Genomic DNA, 20,000 nt, shown 5'->3' with positions numbered 1-20,000 from the left:
GTGCCCACCGCACCGACACCCCGCCTCGTCCGCCTTCGCCGCGGCCGGCGTCACGCGCAGCAGGTAAGCAGCTTACCTGCCCGCCACCCCCGTGGCCGGGGGCTCGTAACAGGAGTCACTCCGCGCGCTCCGCCCGCGCAGCTTACCTGCCCGCCACCCCCGTTGTCGGGGGCGCGTAACAGGGGTCACTCCGCGCGCAGTGCGCTCACGAAAGGGGTGGGGCTCACCCTGGTTGATATAGACAGCAGGACGGTGGCCATGGAAGTCGGAACCCGCTAAGGAGTGTGTAACAACCCACCTGCCGAATCAACTAGCCCTGAAAATGGATGGCGCTGGAGCGTCGGGCCCATACCCGGCCGTCGCCGGCAGCGAGACGCGCTTGGAGGTGCGCTCAGCGCGGCTCCCATATGATTGCGCACTGGTGTGCGTCTGGGCCGTGACAGCGTGGCACGCGAATGTCTGTGCTGCATTGGATCAGTCTCCTTTCTTTAACAGGCAAAAGCTTTATAACCTCACTAATGCCTTGCATCATCTATATTAGATATATAACAACGGGCGGGTGCGGGCGGATGCGGTTCTGATTAAATGTTAGGTCGGGTGGATGGCGGATGGTTGACGACTTTCTGATGCGGTTGCGGATGAAATAATTGCCTATCCGCGCATCTCTAATATATATATATATATATATATATATATATATATATGCTTCTCTGACCGTTCATGAATGAGTATATCCGTTCGGCCACCGTGTTCAATGGAGAAGTCTGATCTACAAAACGTGCAGGCAGCATACCCCTTCCCCTTCGAGCTGTCCTGGATGAACTGAAATATTTTTTTCCAATCATTTTGGAACTTGCAAGCGTACTTCTTCTTCTTACTCGTCGACGCCATGTCTCTTCTTCTGCTTCGTCTTCTTCTTCATCTGTTCTGATTGCCGCGCTTGACTTCGAGGTGTAACCGTTGTTATTATTGTCCGGCCGGAAACGGCGCCCAGTGAAGGATGGTGTAGCAATATTGTTGTCCGGGTGGAAATCGGGAGAAATTCGTGAGAATGGTTGCCCCGGGAGATTTTCGGGAGGGGCACTGAAATTCGGGACTTTCCCGGGAAAATGGGGAGGGTTGGCAAGTGTGTTTGGCGGTGGTTTGGCTTCAAGCGGGAAGATGTTGAACAGACAACCGTAATATGTCAAGTACGCGGCAAAAGCGTTGCTACAAAAAGTAGCAGCACTGCTAATAAGTATGGGTTGCCAACAGTGCTTTGAAAAACAGTATTTAGAGACAAATGTACTCGTCCCACATTGAACTTAAAATGGACGCGTTTTGTCGGGTATTACCTTGAAAACCACTAATAGTTAGTAAATTGTCTTTGGAATCATTGAATGACAAGGCACGGTTTATATCACATTGATGGCAAACTTATTCACACCCCTTTATTTCCTAGTCACCAATATGAGAATAAATAAGAATTTGACAAGCAGGGCAGCCACTCCCTGTATGCAGATCACGTTCTGGGGGGCCCCGTTTTGCAAGAAAAAGCGCATGTAAGATGTCAATTAATGAATGGTAAATGGTAAATGGTAAATGGGTTATACTTGTATAGCGCTTTTCTACCTTCGAGGTACTCAAAGCGCTTTGACACTATTTCCACATTCACCCATTCACACACACACACATTCACACACTGATGGCCATGCAAGGCCCTAACCACGACTCATCAGGAGCAAGGGTGAATTGTCTTGCTCAAGGACACAACGAACGTGACAAAGTTGGTAGAAGGTGGGGATTGAACCAGGAACCCTCAGGTTGCTGGCACGGCCACTCTCCCAACCTGCGCCACGCCGTCCCCGTGACAGGGTGCTCCATATAATATTTTACTGCAAATTTATCCCGAGCCTCTTCCTGCTCCATCACTGGTAAAAAAATATAATGGCCAATTTTGTCAAGACGTGGTTTTGGCTTACTGCGAGGTCGTTCTCCCAGGAAGGCAAACGGACGACTCCGGACAGGACTTGCAGGTAGGAACATGATTTAATTTGAAGAAACAATCAACGAGGTACAAAACAGAAAACAACCCGAAGGCAAGCGTGCCTATCGCATGCGGAAGCTTAGGCAAAAACTTAGGACATGAAACTATAGAGCCTCACGAAACTGTGGCATGAAACAAACAGCATAAACTATGGCGTGGAACAAACACGAAACTGTGGCATGAAACAAACAGCATAAACTATGGCGTGGAACAAACACGAAACTGTAGCATGAAACAAACAGCATAAACTATGGCGTGTAACAAACACGAGACCGTGGCATGAAACAAACACGACTTATAACAAGGCATGAGGTAAACACTTAGCATAAACTATGGCATTGCATGACACAAACACGAAACTGTGGCATGAAACCATTAGCATTAACTATGGCATAGAACAAACACGAAACTGTGGCATGAAACCAATAGCATTAACTATGGCATAGAACAAACACGAAACTGTGGCATGAAACCAATAGCATTAACTATGGCATAGAACAAACACGAAACTGTGGCATGAAACCAATAGCATTAACTATGGCATAGAACAAACACGAAACTGTGGCATGAAACCAATAGCATTAACTATGGCATGACACAAACACGAAACTGTGGCATGAAACCAATAGCATTAACTATGGCATAGAACAAACACGAAACTGTGGCATGAAACAAACTGCATAAACTATGGCGTGGAACAAACACGAAACTGTGGCATGAAACAAACACGACTTATAACAAGGCATGAGGTAAACACTTAGCATAAACTATGGCATTACATGACACAAACACGAAACTGTGGCATGAAACCAATAGCATTAACTATGGCATAGAGCAAACACGAAACTGTGGCATGAAACCAATAGCATTAACTATGGCATAGAACAAACACGAAACTGTGGCATGAAACCAATAGCATTAACTATGGCATAGAACAAAGACGAAACTGTGGCATGAAACCAATAGCATTAACTATGGCATAGAACAAACACGAAACTGTGGCATGAAACCAATAGCATTAACTATGGCATAGAACAAACACGAAACTGTGGCATGAAACCAATAGCATTAACTATGGCATAGAACAAACACGAAACTGTGGCATGAAACCAATAGCATTAACTATGGCATAGAACAAACACTAAACTTTGGCATGAAACCAATAGCATTAACTATGGCATAGAACAAACACTAAACTGTGGCATGAAACCAATAGCATTAACTATGGCATAGAACAAACACGAAACTGTGGCATGAAACCAATAGCATTAACTATGGCATAGAACAAACACGAAACTGTGGCATGAAACCGATACGAAACCGTGGCATGGAACAACTAAGACATACGTAGTCCAGGCATGAGGCAAACAACTAATGACGCCAGGACGACTGACTGGCAAAGGCAGGCTTAAATAGTACTCTGATTAGAAGCAGGTGCGTGTCCCGAACACCAGAGGCAGGTGAAAATCATAAGTAGCCATGGTAACTAAAACAAACTCAGGTGTCAAACAGGAACTAAAAGAGTCCAAATCTAACAGAACATGACAAATTTCCCCATACACTGTGGTGCGCTGTGTTAGGACTAAGTATGACAATATGTGTTATTTTTAAATGTTTTTCAAATACATTATTGAGTTATTTAATGCCCATAAATTCATATTTTAGTACAAAACATGTATCAAATGTAAAGTTGGATTTGAAAAATATATAAGACATTTTTTTTTACATGAATAAAAAAAAATGTAACCGGCAGGTGTGGTGGGGGTTTATTACATACTTGCCAACCCTCCCGAATTTTCCGGGAGACTCCCGAAATTCAGCGCCTCTCCCGAAAAACCTCCCGGGACAAATATTCTCCCGAAAATCTCCCGATTTTCAGCCGGAGCTAGAGGCCACGCCCCCTCCAGCTCCATGAGGACCTGAGTGAGGACAGCCTTTTTTTCAAGACGGGAGGACAACAGGGTGACAAGAACTAAATCATCCAGACTAGAGATAAATTGTATTATTATGTTTATCTTACCTAAAAATAAATATATATATATATTTTTTTTTTAAATAACTAAATACATTTTTACTATATTTTGCTAAAAACATCAAAATTAATTGTATTTTTATTTGTATTTTTTCTGACTCCTTATTACATCCAACCATAGAATTATACATTAAAATAAACATATTTGAAATAATTAATTTTAAATTATCATAATAATTCATTTAAAATGACCATATTTAATTATTAAAATTATTGCTTGTTTATCCATCCATCCATCTTCTTCCGCTTATCCGAGGTCGGGTCGCGGGGGCAGCAGCCTAAGCAGGGAAGCCCAGACTTCCCTCTCCCCAGCCACTTCATCCAGCTCCTCCCGGGGGACCCCGAGGCGTTCCCAGGCCAGCCGGGAGACATAGTCTTCCCAACGTGTCCTGGGTCTTCCCCGCGGCCTCCTACCGGTCGGACGTGCCCTAAACACCTCCCTAGGGAGGCGTTCGGGTGGCATCCTGACCAGATGCCCGAACCACCTCATCTGGCTCCTCTCCATGTGGAGGAGCAGCGGCTTTACTTTGAGCTCCTCCCGGATGGCAGAGCTTCTCACCCTATCTCTAAGGGAGAGCCCCGCCACCCGGCGGAGGAAACTCATTTGGGCCGCTTGTACCCGTGATCTTGTCCTTTCGGTCATAACCCAAAGCTCATGACCATAGGTGAGGATGGGAACGTAGATCGACCGGTAAATTGAGAGCTTTGCCTTCCGGCTCAGCTCCTTCTTCACCACAACGGACCGATACAGCGTCCGCATTACTGAAGACACCGCACCGATCCGCCTGTCGATCTCACGATCCACTCTTCCCTCACTCGTGAACAAGACTCCGAGGTACTTGAACTCCTCCACTTGGGGCAAGATCTCCTCCCAACCCGAAGATGGCACTCCACCCTTTTCCGGGCGAGAACCATGGACTCGGACTTGGAGGTGCTGATTCTCATCCCAGTCGCTTCACACTCAGCTGCGAACCGATCCAGTGAGAGCTGAAGATCCTGGCCAGATGAAGCCATCAGGACCACATCATCTGCAAAAAGCAGAGACCTAATCCTGCAGCCACCAAACCAGATCCCCTCAACGCCTTGACTGCGCCTAGAAATTCTGTCCATAAAAGTTATGAACAGAATGGGTGACAAAGGGCAACCTTGGCGGAGTCCAACCCTCACTGGAAACGTGTCCGACTTACTACCGGCAATGCGGACCAAGCTCTGGCACTTATCATACAGGGAGCGGACTGCCACAATCAGACAGTCCGATACCCCATACTCTCTGAGCACTCCCCACAGGACTTCCCGAGGGACACGGTCGAATGCCTTCTCCAAGTCCACAAAACACATGTAGACTGGTTGGGCAAACTCCCATGCACCCTCAAGGACCCTGCCGAGAGTATAGAGCTGGTCCACAGTTCCACGACCAGGACGAAAACCACACTGTTCCTCCTGAATCCGAGGTTCGACTATCCGGCGTAGCCTCCTCTCCAGTACACCTGAATAGACCTTACCGGGAAGGCTGAGGAGTGTGATCCCACGATAGTTAGAACACACCCTCCTATTCCCCTTCTTAAAGAGAGGAACCACCACCCCGGTCTGCCAATCCAGTGGTACCGCCCCCGATGTCCACGCGATGCTGCAGAGTCTTGTCAACCAAGACAGCCCCACAGCATCCAGAGCCTTAAGGAACTCCGGGCGGATCTTATCTACCCCCGGGGCCTTGCCACCGAGGAGCTTTTTAACTACCTCAGCAACCTCAGCCCCAGAAATAGGAGAGCCCACCACAGACTCCCCAGGCACTGCTTCCTTATAGGAAGACGTGTTGGTGGGATTGAGGAGGTCTTCGAAGTATTCCCTCCACCGATCCACAACATCCGCAGTCGAGGTCAGCAGAACACCATCCTCGCCATACACGGTGTTGATAGTGCACTGCTTCCCCTTCCTGAGGCGGCGGATGGTGGTCCAGAATTGCTTCGAAGCCGTCCGGAAGTCGTTTTCCATGGCCTCACCGAACTCCTCCCATGTCCGAGTTTTTGCCTCTGCGACCGCTGAAGCCGCACACCGCTTGGCCTGTCGGTATCTGTCCGCTGCCTCGGGAGTCCTATGAGCCAAAAGAACCCGATAGGACTCCTTCTTCAGCTTGACAGCATCCCTCACCGCCGGTGTCCACCAACGGGTTCTAGGATTACCGCCACGACAAGCACCAACTACCTTGCGGCCACAGCTCCAATCAGGATGTATGTATGTATATATATATATATATATATATATATATATATATATATATATATATATATATATATATATATATATATATATATATATATATATATATATATATATGTGTGTGTGTGTGTATTAAATACTTGACTTGGTGAATTCTAGCTGTCAATATACTCCTCCCCTCTTAACCACGCCCCCAACCACGCCGCTCCCCATCCCCGACCACGCCCCCCACCCCCCACCTCCCGAAATCGGAGGTCTCAAGGTTGGCAAGTATGGCTTATTAGGGCCCCAATTTAGCCAGGGGTGGCCCTGCTTGGTGGTATAACATGGCACCTGCCAGGTTTGCGTCAGGAAGGGTAAACGTTACAAGCCGATTCGTCACACCATTTTTCTCGCTGTGGCGACCCCTAATTGTAAAAAGCCTAAAGAAGTCATTTTATTCTCTTCATTTTGTTATTTTGCACTAAAATATAAATTATACAACACTTTGTTTCCCATGTATTTGCATTAATGCATCCGATTAGAGTCAGGTTTGAGTGAAATAGTATACAAATCTTTGGCTGGTAGGGGTGAGGACAATTCCATCAAAGTAAGGTGGCGACTCTATTTATGACACTCATTGGCAATAAAAACTGCTATACCTTTTTGTTTTCTCAGGGTTTGTACCATTCCGACCAGAGGTTTGGCCCAGGTGTGCTTAAGGAGTCCTCGGGGCGTCAAGATGTGGGAATTTGGCATGGAAAACATCTGATACAACTCTGTAACACAGTAGAAGACAGCTTCAGCTTGAAAAACATCCCTGAATATGCGGTATACTTGGACGAAACCACTGCCTCACCTTCTCTCAATCAGGTAAATTATTAACTCCTTCTAAGTATACAAGAAGCATGTACTCGGGCTGGGCGTGGTAATACGAGAGAAAGAAGGTGCCAATCTGGTAACCAATGAAGGAAGAATTAATTCCCAAGAAAAACAGCAGGGGGTCCATCGTCTGGCGGTGGTTTGGCTTCAAGCGGGAAGATGTTGAACAGACCGTAATATGTCAAGTGTGCGGCAAAAGCGTACAAAAAGTAGCAGCACGACTAATTTGTCACCCGCTAGAGCAGGGGTGCTCACACTTTTTCTGCAGGCGAGCTACTTTTCAATTGATCAAGTCGTGGGGATCTACCTCATTCATATATATAATTTATATTTACTTATTTATGAAATATATGTTTTTGTTTATAAGTTAAAGGTGTTTAATGATAATGCAAGCATGTTTAACACATATAGTTAATATTGTTAATAAGTTAAAGGTGTTTAAAGATAATACAAGCATGTTTAATACATATAGTTAATATTGTTAACAAGTTAAAGGTGTTTAATGATAATACAAGCATGTTTAATACATATAGTTAATATTATTAACAAGTTAAAGGTGTTTAAAGATAATACAAGCATGTTTAACACATATAGTTAATATTGTTAATAAGTTAAAGGTGTTTAAAGATAATACAAGCATGTTTAATACATATAGTTAATATTATCAATAAGTTAAAGGTGTTTAAAGATAATACAAGCATGTTTAACACATATAGTTAATATTGTTAACAAGTTAAAGGTGTTTAATGATAATACAAGCATGTTTAATACATATAGTTAATATTGTTAACAAGTTAAAGGTGTTTAAAGATAATGCAAGCATGTTTAACACATATAGTTAATATTGTTAATAAATTAAAGGTGTTTAAAGATAATACAAGCATGTTTAACACATATAGTTAATATTATTAATAAGTTAAAGGTGTTTAAAGATAATACAAGCATGTTTAACACATATAGTTAATATTGTTAACAAGTTAAAGGTGTTTAATGATAATACAAGCATGTTTAATACATATAGTTAATATTATTAATAAATTAAAGGTGTTTAAAGATAATACAAGCATGTTTAATACATATAGTTAATATTGTTAACAAGTTAAAGGTGTTTAATGATAATACAAGCATGTTTAATACATATAGTTAATATTGTTAATAAGTTAACGGTGTTTAAAGATAATACAAGCATGTTTAACACATATAGTTAATATTGTTAACAAGTTAAAGGTGTTTAAAGATAATACAAGCATGTTTGACCCATATAGTTAATATTGTTAACAAGTTAAAGGTGTTTAAAGATAATACAAGCATGTTTAATACATATAGTTAATATTGTTAATAAATTAAAGGTGTTTAAAGATAATACAAGCATGTTTAATACATATAGTTAATATTGTTAACAAGTTAAAGGTGTTTAATGATAATACAAGCATGTTTAATACATATAGTTAATATTATTAATAAGTTAAAGGTGTTTAAAGATAATACAAGCATGTTTAACACATATAGTTAATATTGTTAACAAGTTAAAGGTGTTTGAAGATAATACAAGCATGTTTGACCCATATAGTTAATATTGTTAACAAGTTAAAGGTGTTTAATGATAATACAAGTATGTTTAATACATATAGTTAATATTATTAACAAGTTAAAGGTGTTTAATGATAATACAAGCATGTTTAATACATATAGTTAATATTATTAACAAGTTAAAGGTGTTTAATGATAATACAAGCATGTTTAATACATATAGTTAATATTATTAATAAGTTAAAGGTGTTTAAAGATAATACAAGCATGTTTAACACATATAGTTAATATTGTTAATAAGTTAAAGGTGTTTCAAGATAATACAAGCATGTTTAACACATATAGTTAATATTGTTAACAAGTTAAAGGTGTTTAAAGATAATACAAGCATGTTTAATACATATAGTTAATATTGTTAATAAATTAAAGGTGTTTAAAGATAATACAAGCATGTTTAATACATATAGTTAATATTGTTAACAAGTTAAAGGTGTTTAATGATAATACAAGCATGTTTAATACATATAGTTAATATTGTTAATAAATTAAAGGTGTTTAAAGATAATACAAGCATGTTTAATACATATAGTTAATATTGTTAACAAGTTAAAGGTGTTTAATGATAATACAAGCATGTTTAATACATATAGTTAATATTATTAATAAGTTAAAGGTGTTTAAAGATAATACAAGCATGTTTAACACATATAGTTAATATTGTTAACAAGTTAAAGGTGTTTGAAGATAATACAAGCATGTTTGACCCATATAGTTAATATTGTTAACAAGTTAAAGGTGTTTAAAGATAATACAAGCATGTTTAACACATATAGTTAATATTATTAATAAGTTAAAGGTGTTTAAAGATAATACAAGCATGTTTAACACATATAGTTAATATTGTTAATAAATTAAAGGTGTTTAATGATAATACAAGCATGTTTGATACATATAGTTAATATTATTAATAAGTTAAAGGTGTTTAAAGATAATACAAGCATGTTTAACACATATAGTTAATATTGTTAATAAATTAAAGGTGTTTAAAGATAATACAAGCATGTTTAACACATATAGTTAATATTGTTATTAAATTAAAGGTGTTTAATGATAATACAAGCATGTTTAATACATATAGTTAATATTATTAATAAGTTAAAGGTGTTTAAAGATAATACAAGCATGTTTAACACATATAGTTAATATTGTTAATAAATTAAAGGTGTTTAAAGATAATACAAGCATGTTTAATACATATAGTTAATATTGTTAATAAATTAAAGGTGTTTAAAGATAATACAAGCATGTTTAATACATATAGTTAATATTGTTAACAAGTTAAAGGTGTTTAATGATAATACAAGCATGTTTAATACATATATAGTTAATATTATTAATAAGTTAAAGGTGTTTAAAGATAATACAAGCATGTTTAACACATATAGTTAATATTGTTAACAAGTTAAAGGTGTTTAAAGATAATACAAGCATGTTTAACACATATAGTTAATATTGTTAATAAGTTAACGGTGTTTAAAGATAATACAAGCATGTTTAACACATATAGTTAATATTGTTAACAAGTTAAAGGTGTTTAAAGATAATACAAGCATGTTTGACCCATATAGTTAATATTGTTAACAAGTTAAAGGTGTTTAAAGATAATACAAGCATGTTTAATACATATAGTTAATATTGTTAACAAGTTAAAGGTGTTTAATGATAATACAAGCATGTTTAATACATATAGTTAATATTATTAATAAGTTAAATGTGTTTAAAGATAATACAAGCATGTTTAACACATATAGATTCCTTTCTTTCATGAAGACAAGAATATAAGTTGGTGTATTACCTGATTCTGATGACTTGCATTGATTGGAATCAGACAGTGGTGCTAAAAACGTCCGCATTTTCGAATGGAGGAGAAAAAAGTCCTCCTTTCTGTCCAATACCACATGAAAGTGGTTGGTTTTTGGCATCTTATTTGTCCAGCTTCCGTACTCCTTTGTAGACACTTTACAAGAAATACATTGTCGGCAAACTCCGTAGCTTGTGCACGCCAGCTTTCTGAGACTCTTATTTTGTTAGCGCAACTGTGCAGTCGGTCTTTGGAGTTTTGACGACAGGTACGGCGCCAGAGTCTGTTGAAATAAAGTGTTTCTCGCCTTCCAGTCGGTAATTTTAATGAGCTGGCAGCAGCCAGCGTCATCTCAGAAGACCCTCGGGTGCCGTGAATGTCAGTCAAGTGACGAAAGTGACGTCATAGTGAAGATTTATGATCGCTCATTTTTAGGACTATTTTTTTGGTGATCGACTGACACACCCTCCGCGATCGACCGGTAGCTCGCGATCGACGTAATGAGCACCCCTGCCCCAGAGAATGAAGAGTGCTTGAAACTCCGCATGTCAACATCTCCGGCCGGTGCCACACCCACAAAATGCCCAAGCAACCATTTCCACATCAACACCGTATGAAACAAATAGTCAACAACAGAAGGAGATAACGTCCGCAGGAACCTACCACATAGTGAAGGACATACACTATTTGATTTCCTGTTATGCAGCTCATTTTTATTTGACACTTATTAAAATATCTTGTGTGACATCATGCACAAAAGTGCACTTTATTTGTTTTAAACTATTGTAGTGGCGTTCTGTACAAAAAGTGCACTTTAATTGAGTGTTGTTTTGATATGTCATCTTAGTGACATCATGCACAAAAGTGCACTAATAGCTTGTTTTAAAATGTCTCTGACAATCTTGCACTTTCTGTTTTGGAAATGACATGAATGTTTGTGCCACTGCTTAATAACTGTTTAATAAATACACTTTTAGTTGTGGTTTCCCTCTCTGCATGAAAGTTTAAAAGGAGCATATTTTAATGCAGTATGAAGAAGAATGTTTCAATGTAGACACATAGAATCATCATACTGCTGTGATTATATGCATCAAGTGTTCATTCAAGGCCAAGGCAAAATACGGAGATATACAAACCCCGTTTCCATATGAGTTGGGAAATTGTGTTAGATGTAAATATAAACGGAATACAATGATTGGCAACTAATTTTCAACCCATATTCAGTTGAATATGCTACAAAGACAACATATTTGATGTTCAAACTGATAAACATTTTTTTTTCTTTGCAAATAATCATTAACTTTAGAATTTGATGCCAGCAACACATGACAAAGAAGTTGGGAAAGGTGGCAATAAATACTGATAAAGTTGAGGAATGCTCATCAAACACTTATTTGGAACATCCCACAGGTGTGCAGGCTAATTGGGAACAGGTGGGTGCCATGATTGGGTATAAAAACAGCTCCCCAAAAAATGCTCAGTCATTCACAAGAAAGGATGGGGCGAGGTACACCCCTTTGTCCGCGACTGCGTGAGCAAATAGTCAAACAGTTTAAGAACAACGTTTCTCAAAGTGCAATTGCAAGAAATTTAGGGATTTCAACATCTACGGTCCATAATATCATCAAAAGGTTCAGAGAATCTGGAGAAATCACTCCACGTAAGCGGCATGGCCGGAAACCAACATTGAATGACCGTGACCTTCCATCCCTCAGACGGCACTGTATCAAAAAGCGACATCAATCTCTAAAGGATATCACCACATGGGCTCAGGAACACTTCAGAAACCCACTGTCACTAACTACAGTTGGTCGCTACATCTGTAAGTGCAAGTTAAAACCTCTACTATGCAAAGCGAAAGCCATTTATCAACAACACCCAGAAACGCCGCCGGCTTCTCTGGGCCCGAGATCATCTAAGATGGACTCATGCAAAGTGGAAAAGTGTTCTGTGGTGTGACGAGTCCACATTTCAAATTGTTTTTGGAAACATCGTGTCATCCGGACCAAAGGGGAAGCGAACCATCCAGACTGTTATCGACGCAAAGTTGAAAAGCCAGCATGTGTGATGGTATGGGGGTGCGTTAGTGCCCAAGGCATGGGTAACTTACACATCTGTGAAGGCACCATTAATGCTGAAAGGTACATACAGGTTTTGGAACAACATATGCTGCCATCTAAGCGCCGTCTTTTTCATGGACGCCCCTGCTTATTTCAGCAAGACAATGCCAAGACACGTGTCGCATCAACGTGGCTTCATAGTAAAAGAGTGCGGGTAATAGACTGGCCCGCCTGCAGTCTAGACCTGTCTCCCATCAAAAATGTGTGGCGCATTATGAAGCTAATGAATCCTAGAACCCGTTGGTGGACACCGGCGGTGAGGGATGCCGTCAAGCTGAAGAAGGAGTCCTATCGGGTTCTTTTGGCTCATAGGACTCCTGAGGCAGCGGACAGGTACCGACAGGCCAAGCGGTGTGCGGCTTCAGCGGTCGCAGAGGCAAAAACTCGGACATGGGAGGAGTTCGGTGAGGCCATGGAAAACGACTTCCGGACGGCTTCGAAGCGATTCTGGACCACCATCCGCCGCCTCAGGAAGGGGAAGCAGTGCACTATCAACACCGTGTATGGCGAGGATGGTGTTCTGCTGACCTCGACTGCGGATGTTGTGGATCGGTGGAGGGAATACTTCGAAGACCTCCTCAATCCCACCAACACGTCTTCCTATGAGGAAGCAGTGCCTGGGGAGTCTGTGGTGGGCTCTCCTATTTCTGGGGCTGAGGTTGCTGAGGTAGTTAAAAAGCTCCTCGGTGGCAAGGCCCCGGGGGTAGATGAGATCCGCCCGGAGTTCCTTAAGGCTCTGGATGCTGTGGGGCTGTCTTGGTTGACAAGACTCTGCAGCATCGCGTGGACATCGGGGGCGGTACCACTGGATTGGCAGACCGGGGTGGTGGTTCCTCTCTTTAAGAAGGGGAACCGGAGGGTGTGTTCCAACTATCGTGGGATCACACTCCTCAGCCTTCCCGGTAAGGTCTATTCAGGTGTACTGGAGAGGAGGCTACGCCGGATAGTCGAACCTCGGATTCAGGAGGAACAGTGTGGTTTTCGTCCTGGTCGTGGAACTGTGGACCAGCTCTATACTCTCGGCAGGGTCCTTGAGGGTGCATGGGAGTTTGCCCAACCAGTCTACATGTGTTTTGTGGACTTGGAGAAGGCATTCGACCGTGTCCCTCGGGAAGTCCTGTGGGGAGTGCTCAGAGAGTATGGAGTATCGGACTGTCTGATTGTGGCAGTCCGCTCCCTGTATGATCAGTGCCAGAGCTTGGTCCGCATTGCCGGTAGTAAGTCGGACACGTTTCCAGTGAGGGTTGGACTCCGCCAAGGCTGCCCTTTGTCACCCATTCTGTTCATAACTTTTATGGACAGAATTTCTAGGCGCAGTCAAGGCGTTGAGGGGATCCGGTTTGGTGGCTGCAGGATTAGGTCTCTGCTTTTTGCAGATGATGTGGTCCTGATGGCTTCATCTGGCCAGAATCTTCAGCTCTCACTGGATCGGTTCGCAGCTGAGTGTGAAGCGACTGGGATGAGAATCAGCACCTCCAAGTCCGAGTCCATGGTTCTCGCCCGGAAAAGGGTGGAGTGCCATCTCCGGGTTGGGGAGGAGATCTTGCCCCAAGTGGAGGAGTTCAAGTACCTCGGAGTCTTGTTCACGAGTGAGGGAAGAGTGGATGGTGAGATCGACAGGCGGATCGGTGCGGCGTCTTCAGTAATGCGGACGCTGTATCGATCCGTTGTGGTGAAGAAGGAGCTGAGCCGGAAGGCAAAGCTCTCAATTTACCGGTCGATCTACGTTCCCATCCTCACCTATGGTCATGAGCTTTGGATTATGACCGAAAGGACAAGATCACGGGTACAAGCGGCCGAAATGAGTTTCCTCAGTGGCGGGGCTCTCCCTTAGAGATAGGGTGAGAAGCTCTGTCATCCGGGGGGAGCTCAAAGTAAAGCCGCTGCTCCTCCACATCGAGAGGAGCCAGATGAGGTGGTTCGGGCATCTGGTCAGGATGCCACCCAAACGCCTCCCTAGGGAGGTGTTTAGGGCACGTCCGACCGGTAGGAGGCCGCGGGGAAGACCCAGGACACGTTGGGAAGACTATGTCTCCCGGCTGGCCTGGGAACGCCTCGGGGTCCCACAGGAAGAGCTGGACGAAGTGGCTGGGGAGAGGGAAGTCTGGGCTTCCCTGCTTAGGCTGCTGCCCCCGCGACCCGACCTCGGATAAGTGGAAGAAAATGGATGGATGGATGGGTTATGAAGCGTAAAATACGACAGCGGAGACTGTTGAACGACTGAAGCTCTACATAAAACAAGAATGGGAAAGAATTCCACTTTCATTGCTTCAACAATTAGTTTCCTCAGTTCCCAATCGTTTATTGAGTGTTGTTAAAAGAAAAGGTGATGTAACACAGTGGTGAACATGCCCTTTCCCAACTACTTTGGCACGTGTTGCAGCCATGAAATTCTAAGTTAATTATTATTTGCAAAAAAAATAAAGTTTATGAGTTTGAACATCAAATATGTTGTCTTTGTAGTGCATTCAACTGAATTTGGGTTGAAAAGGATTTGCAAATCATTGTATTCCGTTTATATTTACATCTAACACAATTTCCCAACTCATATGGAAACGGGGTTTGTATATGGTGTATCGTGACATGGCCTAAAAATATCCAGATATTAATAAAAGGCCATATCGCCCAGAACTAGCATGTACTATTAACTGTACATATTTAAGATATAGTCACTGATGGTTTAAGGGGGTCGGCAACCCGCGGATTTCGAGTCGCATGCGGCTCTTTAGCGCCGCTCTAGTGCATGAGCAACAGTCCATGAGCCGCTGTTGTGCTGGATTTTGCACCCCCTGACGAGAGTGTTATATCAACTAAAGCCCTCACTTCAACTTTCCACGTGCAAGATTGAATCTATTTAAAAAAGTGTAACCGAGGGTTTATAAATGTCGCCTATACTGTATGAAACTACAAAATAACAAACACGGAGGCTCAAGTTTACACGAGGACCACTTTGTTTACCTTCTTTCAAAAACCTCCGCTCCACTCCAACGTGTCATCACTTCCGCCTTCAAAATAAGAGCTCAAGGCATATACTGTATAACAGCGCATAACAGGAACTTAACATCACAAAGAGGAAAGCCCATAAAAATAGGTTACAAAAGTTATTTAATAAGAAGCTAAAAAGTGCAAAAACAATAATGTTCGTGTTGGAGGAGTTGTGAATTAGGTACACCTGCAGTCTGCAGGTGTACCTAATGTTGTGGCCCTGCAGTCATTCACAACTCCTCCAACACGAACATTATTGTTTTTTGCACTTTTTGGCTTCTTATGAAATAACTTTTTTAAATAGATTCAATCTTGCACGTGGAAAGTTTAAGTGTGGGCTTTAGTTGATATAACACTCCCGTCAGGGGTTGCCGTGCATTCTACGGCGTGGGTGCAGGAGGCGAGCCTCAGCCAGTGCGTCTTTTGCAGCCGTTTTATGATCGCTCAGCACAAGAAATACGTTACACACATACAGTTGTTGACAAAATACACTGTACATTATATACCTCAGCTAACTAAACTATGGAAATGTATAATATAGTTCATATAGCAATACGGTCTCACTGCACAGCAGGCCAGCAGTTAGCCGAGTCATTGCGCAATCCATGTTGAGGCACTGAGTGACGTGCCTCGACTGGCTGCTGTTCACCGCACCGTCTCTTCTCAGTATTTGAACGGCAAATGTGAAAATTCAGCGATTTTAAATAAAAATAATCTAAAACGGGTGAAGTTAAATGGAAAATAACTTTATAGTATAATCACTGGATACATATAACAATTTAATAAAAACATTTTCTTTTTACATTTTTTTTCTTTCCATGATGGCAGGTGAGGCCCCGCCTATAGTGACTGCACGTCACTGATGTACACTTTTGATCGCGACTACATGCTTGCATAAAAAAGCTGTACTTGGTAAACAGTAAATTCTGTATTTTATCAAAACTTGTAAATGGAAATGTAAAAGTTTACACTTTAATCACAAATAGTTTGTTATTCAACTGTGGTGGCACATAAAAACAATATTATGAAAACTGACTTGTCAGAATAATTGTATCTAAGTTATCACACAACTTTGTGTTGCCATGAGTTCCCGGCGAGAAGACAAAAGCTGTCTTTGATCCTACCAAGAAGAAGGCTTGTAAAGCTCCACTGTGTAGGATGGGAAGCAACATGAAGGTGTTCTGTTTCTGTGATGTATTGTAATCCACAGAAAGATTTTGTTTTGACCCGAGAACTACAAAGCAAAGAGAAAGCAGGACCAGACTCTCATCTGTTTTGTAACCAAAGGCAACGGCTGTTTATGACCCCCGTCCCTTTTTTTCTTTCTTTCTTTCTTTAGTTTATTTCGAACATGAACACACTTACATCATAATACATCACACAATTTCATATCATTTCATTTTACATCATGCTCGAAAAGGAGTAGGAAGAAGCAAAGCTTATTTAATCCTTCCCACTTCAAAGCGTTTACAAATATATAGAATCATTTACTGACTTTTGTATATAATAAAATAACATCTATGAATTAGTATACAACAGTTTTGTAATATGTAATTAATTAATTAATTCAGTCATTATTAACATACTGAGATGAAGAATATCTTATTTTCAATAAGGTTGAAAGTATTTCTCATAATTCTTCTTTTTTGTACTCTGTAAGCACTATTAATTTGAACAACCTCTTAAACTGGATCATATCAGTACAATTTTTAACTTCTTTACTTAATCCATTCCATCATTTAATTCCACATACTGATATGCTAAAAGTTGTAAGTGTTGTACGTGCATCATACCTGCCAACTACTCCGGTTTTCCCGTAATTCGTACGGTTTTCATCAACCTATTCCGGGTTACGGTTGCAGTGATAAAAAATAAGATTTTTCATTAATTAAAAAAAAAAAGGGTGAAAACTACGCGAATTGCACCTTGTGCAGACAAGATTTTTCGATCGGACACGGAGGAATTAGCGATGTAAAAGACCACGTTGGGACAAAAAAACACAAGTCTAATGCCGTTGCTAGCGATACAAGTGGAAAGCTTTCAACGTTTTTCGTCGCCCAAACAGATTCTTTGGATGTGATAAATGCCGAAGTTTTATTTACGGAGGCAATAATTGAGCATGGACTTCCAATCGCACTGGCTGATCACATGGGACAGTTAAATGTTTGTAATGCAACCTTTAAAAATCATTACGCGGTGATCGCGGTCCCAAAAATAAACTTTTCTTGCATGATAATGTCCTGAAAAACTCGCTTTATATTACTATAGAGTCCTTTTAACGAATGAGTTTGATGGTTTATCACAAACCTTAAATGAAAGAAGTCCTTTGTTCTCCTGCACCATGCATGCACTTTGGCCTTGCTTCGTGTTTGGTGCGCAATAAAGTTACCATATCATTTTTGCAGTATGATCAATCTGATAGAATAAATTTGGATTCTAGCCACAAAAAGGTAATGACACCAATGTTATCTATTGGAATTGTTTAGTACTGTTATACTGTTAAAAGTGTTTATACTATTTATGCTTTCAAGTCCAATCTTGTTAAATGTTGACAGCATAACTACCAAAATACAGAAGTATGTCCTTAATATTTTTGCAGTGCTATTTCTGTTGAAAAGTTCAAATGATTACATTAGAGATGTGATGTGCCACTTTTCAAGTGTCTGATGGCTTCAATTAATTTTCATTCATTTTTCATATTTTGAATTCTTTTGGAAGGCTTACAAAAAAACTACATTTGAATTGTAATTCCATGCTATTGACAGGACTATTAATTTTAATGAAGTTAGCTTACCATGTTTACAGTATGATAATTGTGATAGAAATGTGAATTTTAGGCACAGAATATTTTTTACAATTGAACAAGGCAGTAGATTATACAAGCTTGGACAGAAAGTTAATAATGACACCAATTTTTTTTTTTAATGGAATTGTTTAGTACTGTTTTACCATTTGTTTACTGTAAAAAGTGTTTATACTGTTTATACTTTCAATTAACAAATTGAAGTCTTGTGAAAGGTTGACAGGATAACTGGCATTAACTGTCAAAATAATTTCAAACTATTGAAGTTAGCTTGCAGAATAAACATGTCAATCAACCCGTATGATTTTTGCTGTAATATTTTTGTTTTGAAAAGTCACTGTGACTGATAGAAAAGTGATGGTTTTAGCAACATTTTAACCTGTCTGAATGCTAATAATCATTTTGCGTCGGGGGGGGGGCGAAGCCCTGAACCCTCCACCAGGCCTGCGGCCCCTGGACCCTGGCTACTAGGCTTTTCTGATTTCAAAAGTTGGCAGGTATGCGTGCATATAAATGTTTGAAATTATTTTTTCCTCTAAGGTTTTATAAACAGCTGTTGTAATCAGGGAAAGTCCTGACGAGGTGAGACTGTACAAAGAGTACAGTCCAGACGTCTCTCCTCAATTGAGCCAAATGTAATTATGTCTCTGTTTAATTCCTTGCTTCTTGTCTTGTTTATTAATAGATGTCGTCAGTGTTTGAACCTGACACTGACCTTGTCTCAATAGTCCTGGACCTAACTGTACATGTGTTACCTTCAGGTGATTAATCTGTCTCCAACTTTAATTTGCCAACTGTACCTGCTACATCCTCTCTAGGGAGCCCGTGATGACAATTTGCTGTTATTTGAAGACAATACCATTGTCCCCTCCGGAATTGAGAATTATTCCATGGACAGTGACCACCTCCCGTTTCCGCCGATGAAAAGAAGAGAGTTCGACAAATATTTTTACGGCAATCTATGGGAGCCCGAGGATGATCCTTACCAAGGCTACAAGAGAGACCCGCTCTCCTCCCTGCCCTTAAAGAGTCGGATGCTGGCTCTAATTCACAAACACAGGTCAGATGCAACTTGAGGGTTGATACCAAAATGTGTGGAAGGACTCTTCAAGATGACTGTAAACAAAATTTAAATCTAATATCCGTGGTGTGTTTCGCACACAGACGACTGGCTGAGAACTTGGACTGGGACGTGGCAGCGGTTCTCTCCTTAAAAAGGGACAGTTTTGGTGATAAGGGGTTTTTGGAAGTCACGTCCGAACTGTTGATCCAGCAGGCTGCCACTGGAGAGCGAGAAGCTGTTTTCAAGATTCTCCTGGATGGCATTGTTCACCCTGATGTGGCAGATTCTCATGGTCACACCGCACTTATTGCTGCCACAGTAAAACTTCTTATTGTCTTATCTTACCTTTTATCTTTTTTCTATCTTCTATATGCTTATTCACAGTCGTGGTGGAAAGTTTACATCATGTCATGGCTGTCTTGAGTTTCCAATCATTTCTTATTTTTTTGTGACAGAGTGATTGGAGGACATACTTGTTGGTCACAAAAAAAACATTCATGAA

General features: G+C 40.9%; 1 protein-coding gene across 1 annotated transcript in view; it reads left to right on the top strand.

The window, feature by feature from the left end:
- The window catches only part of LOC133616355 (ankyrin repeat and MYND domain-containing protein 1-like), a 61,531-nt gene that overhangs the window by 6,428 nt on the left and 35,103 nt on the right, over nt 1–20,000 (top strand). Inside the window, exons 3-5 of the mRNA XM_061975510.2 lie at nt 6,933–7,127; nt 19,254–19,495; nt 19,600–19,816. Coding sequence (XP_061831494.2) covers nt 6,933–7,127; nt 19,254–19,495; nt 19,600–19,816 — 654 coding nt within the window. The remainder of the gene's footprint in view (nt 1–6,932; nt 7,128–19,253; nt 19,496–19,599; nt 19,817–20,000) is intronic.

This window comes from Nerophis lumbriciformis, linkage group LG14, assembly GCF_033978685.3.
Source record: "Nerophis lumbriciformis linkage group LG14, RoL_Nlum_v2.1, whole genome shotgun sequence".
NCBI lineage: Eukaryota > Metazoa > Chordata > Actinopteri > Syngnathiformes > Syngnathidae > Nerophis > Nerophis lumbriciformis.
The sequence above is the reverse complement of the archived record's forward strand: the minus strand, read 5'-3'. Positions and strand labels throughout refer to the sequence as shown.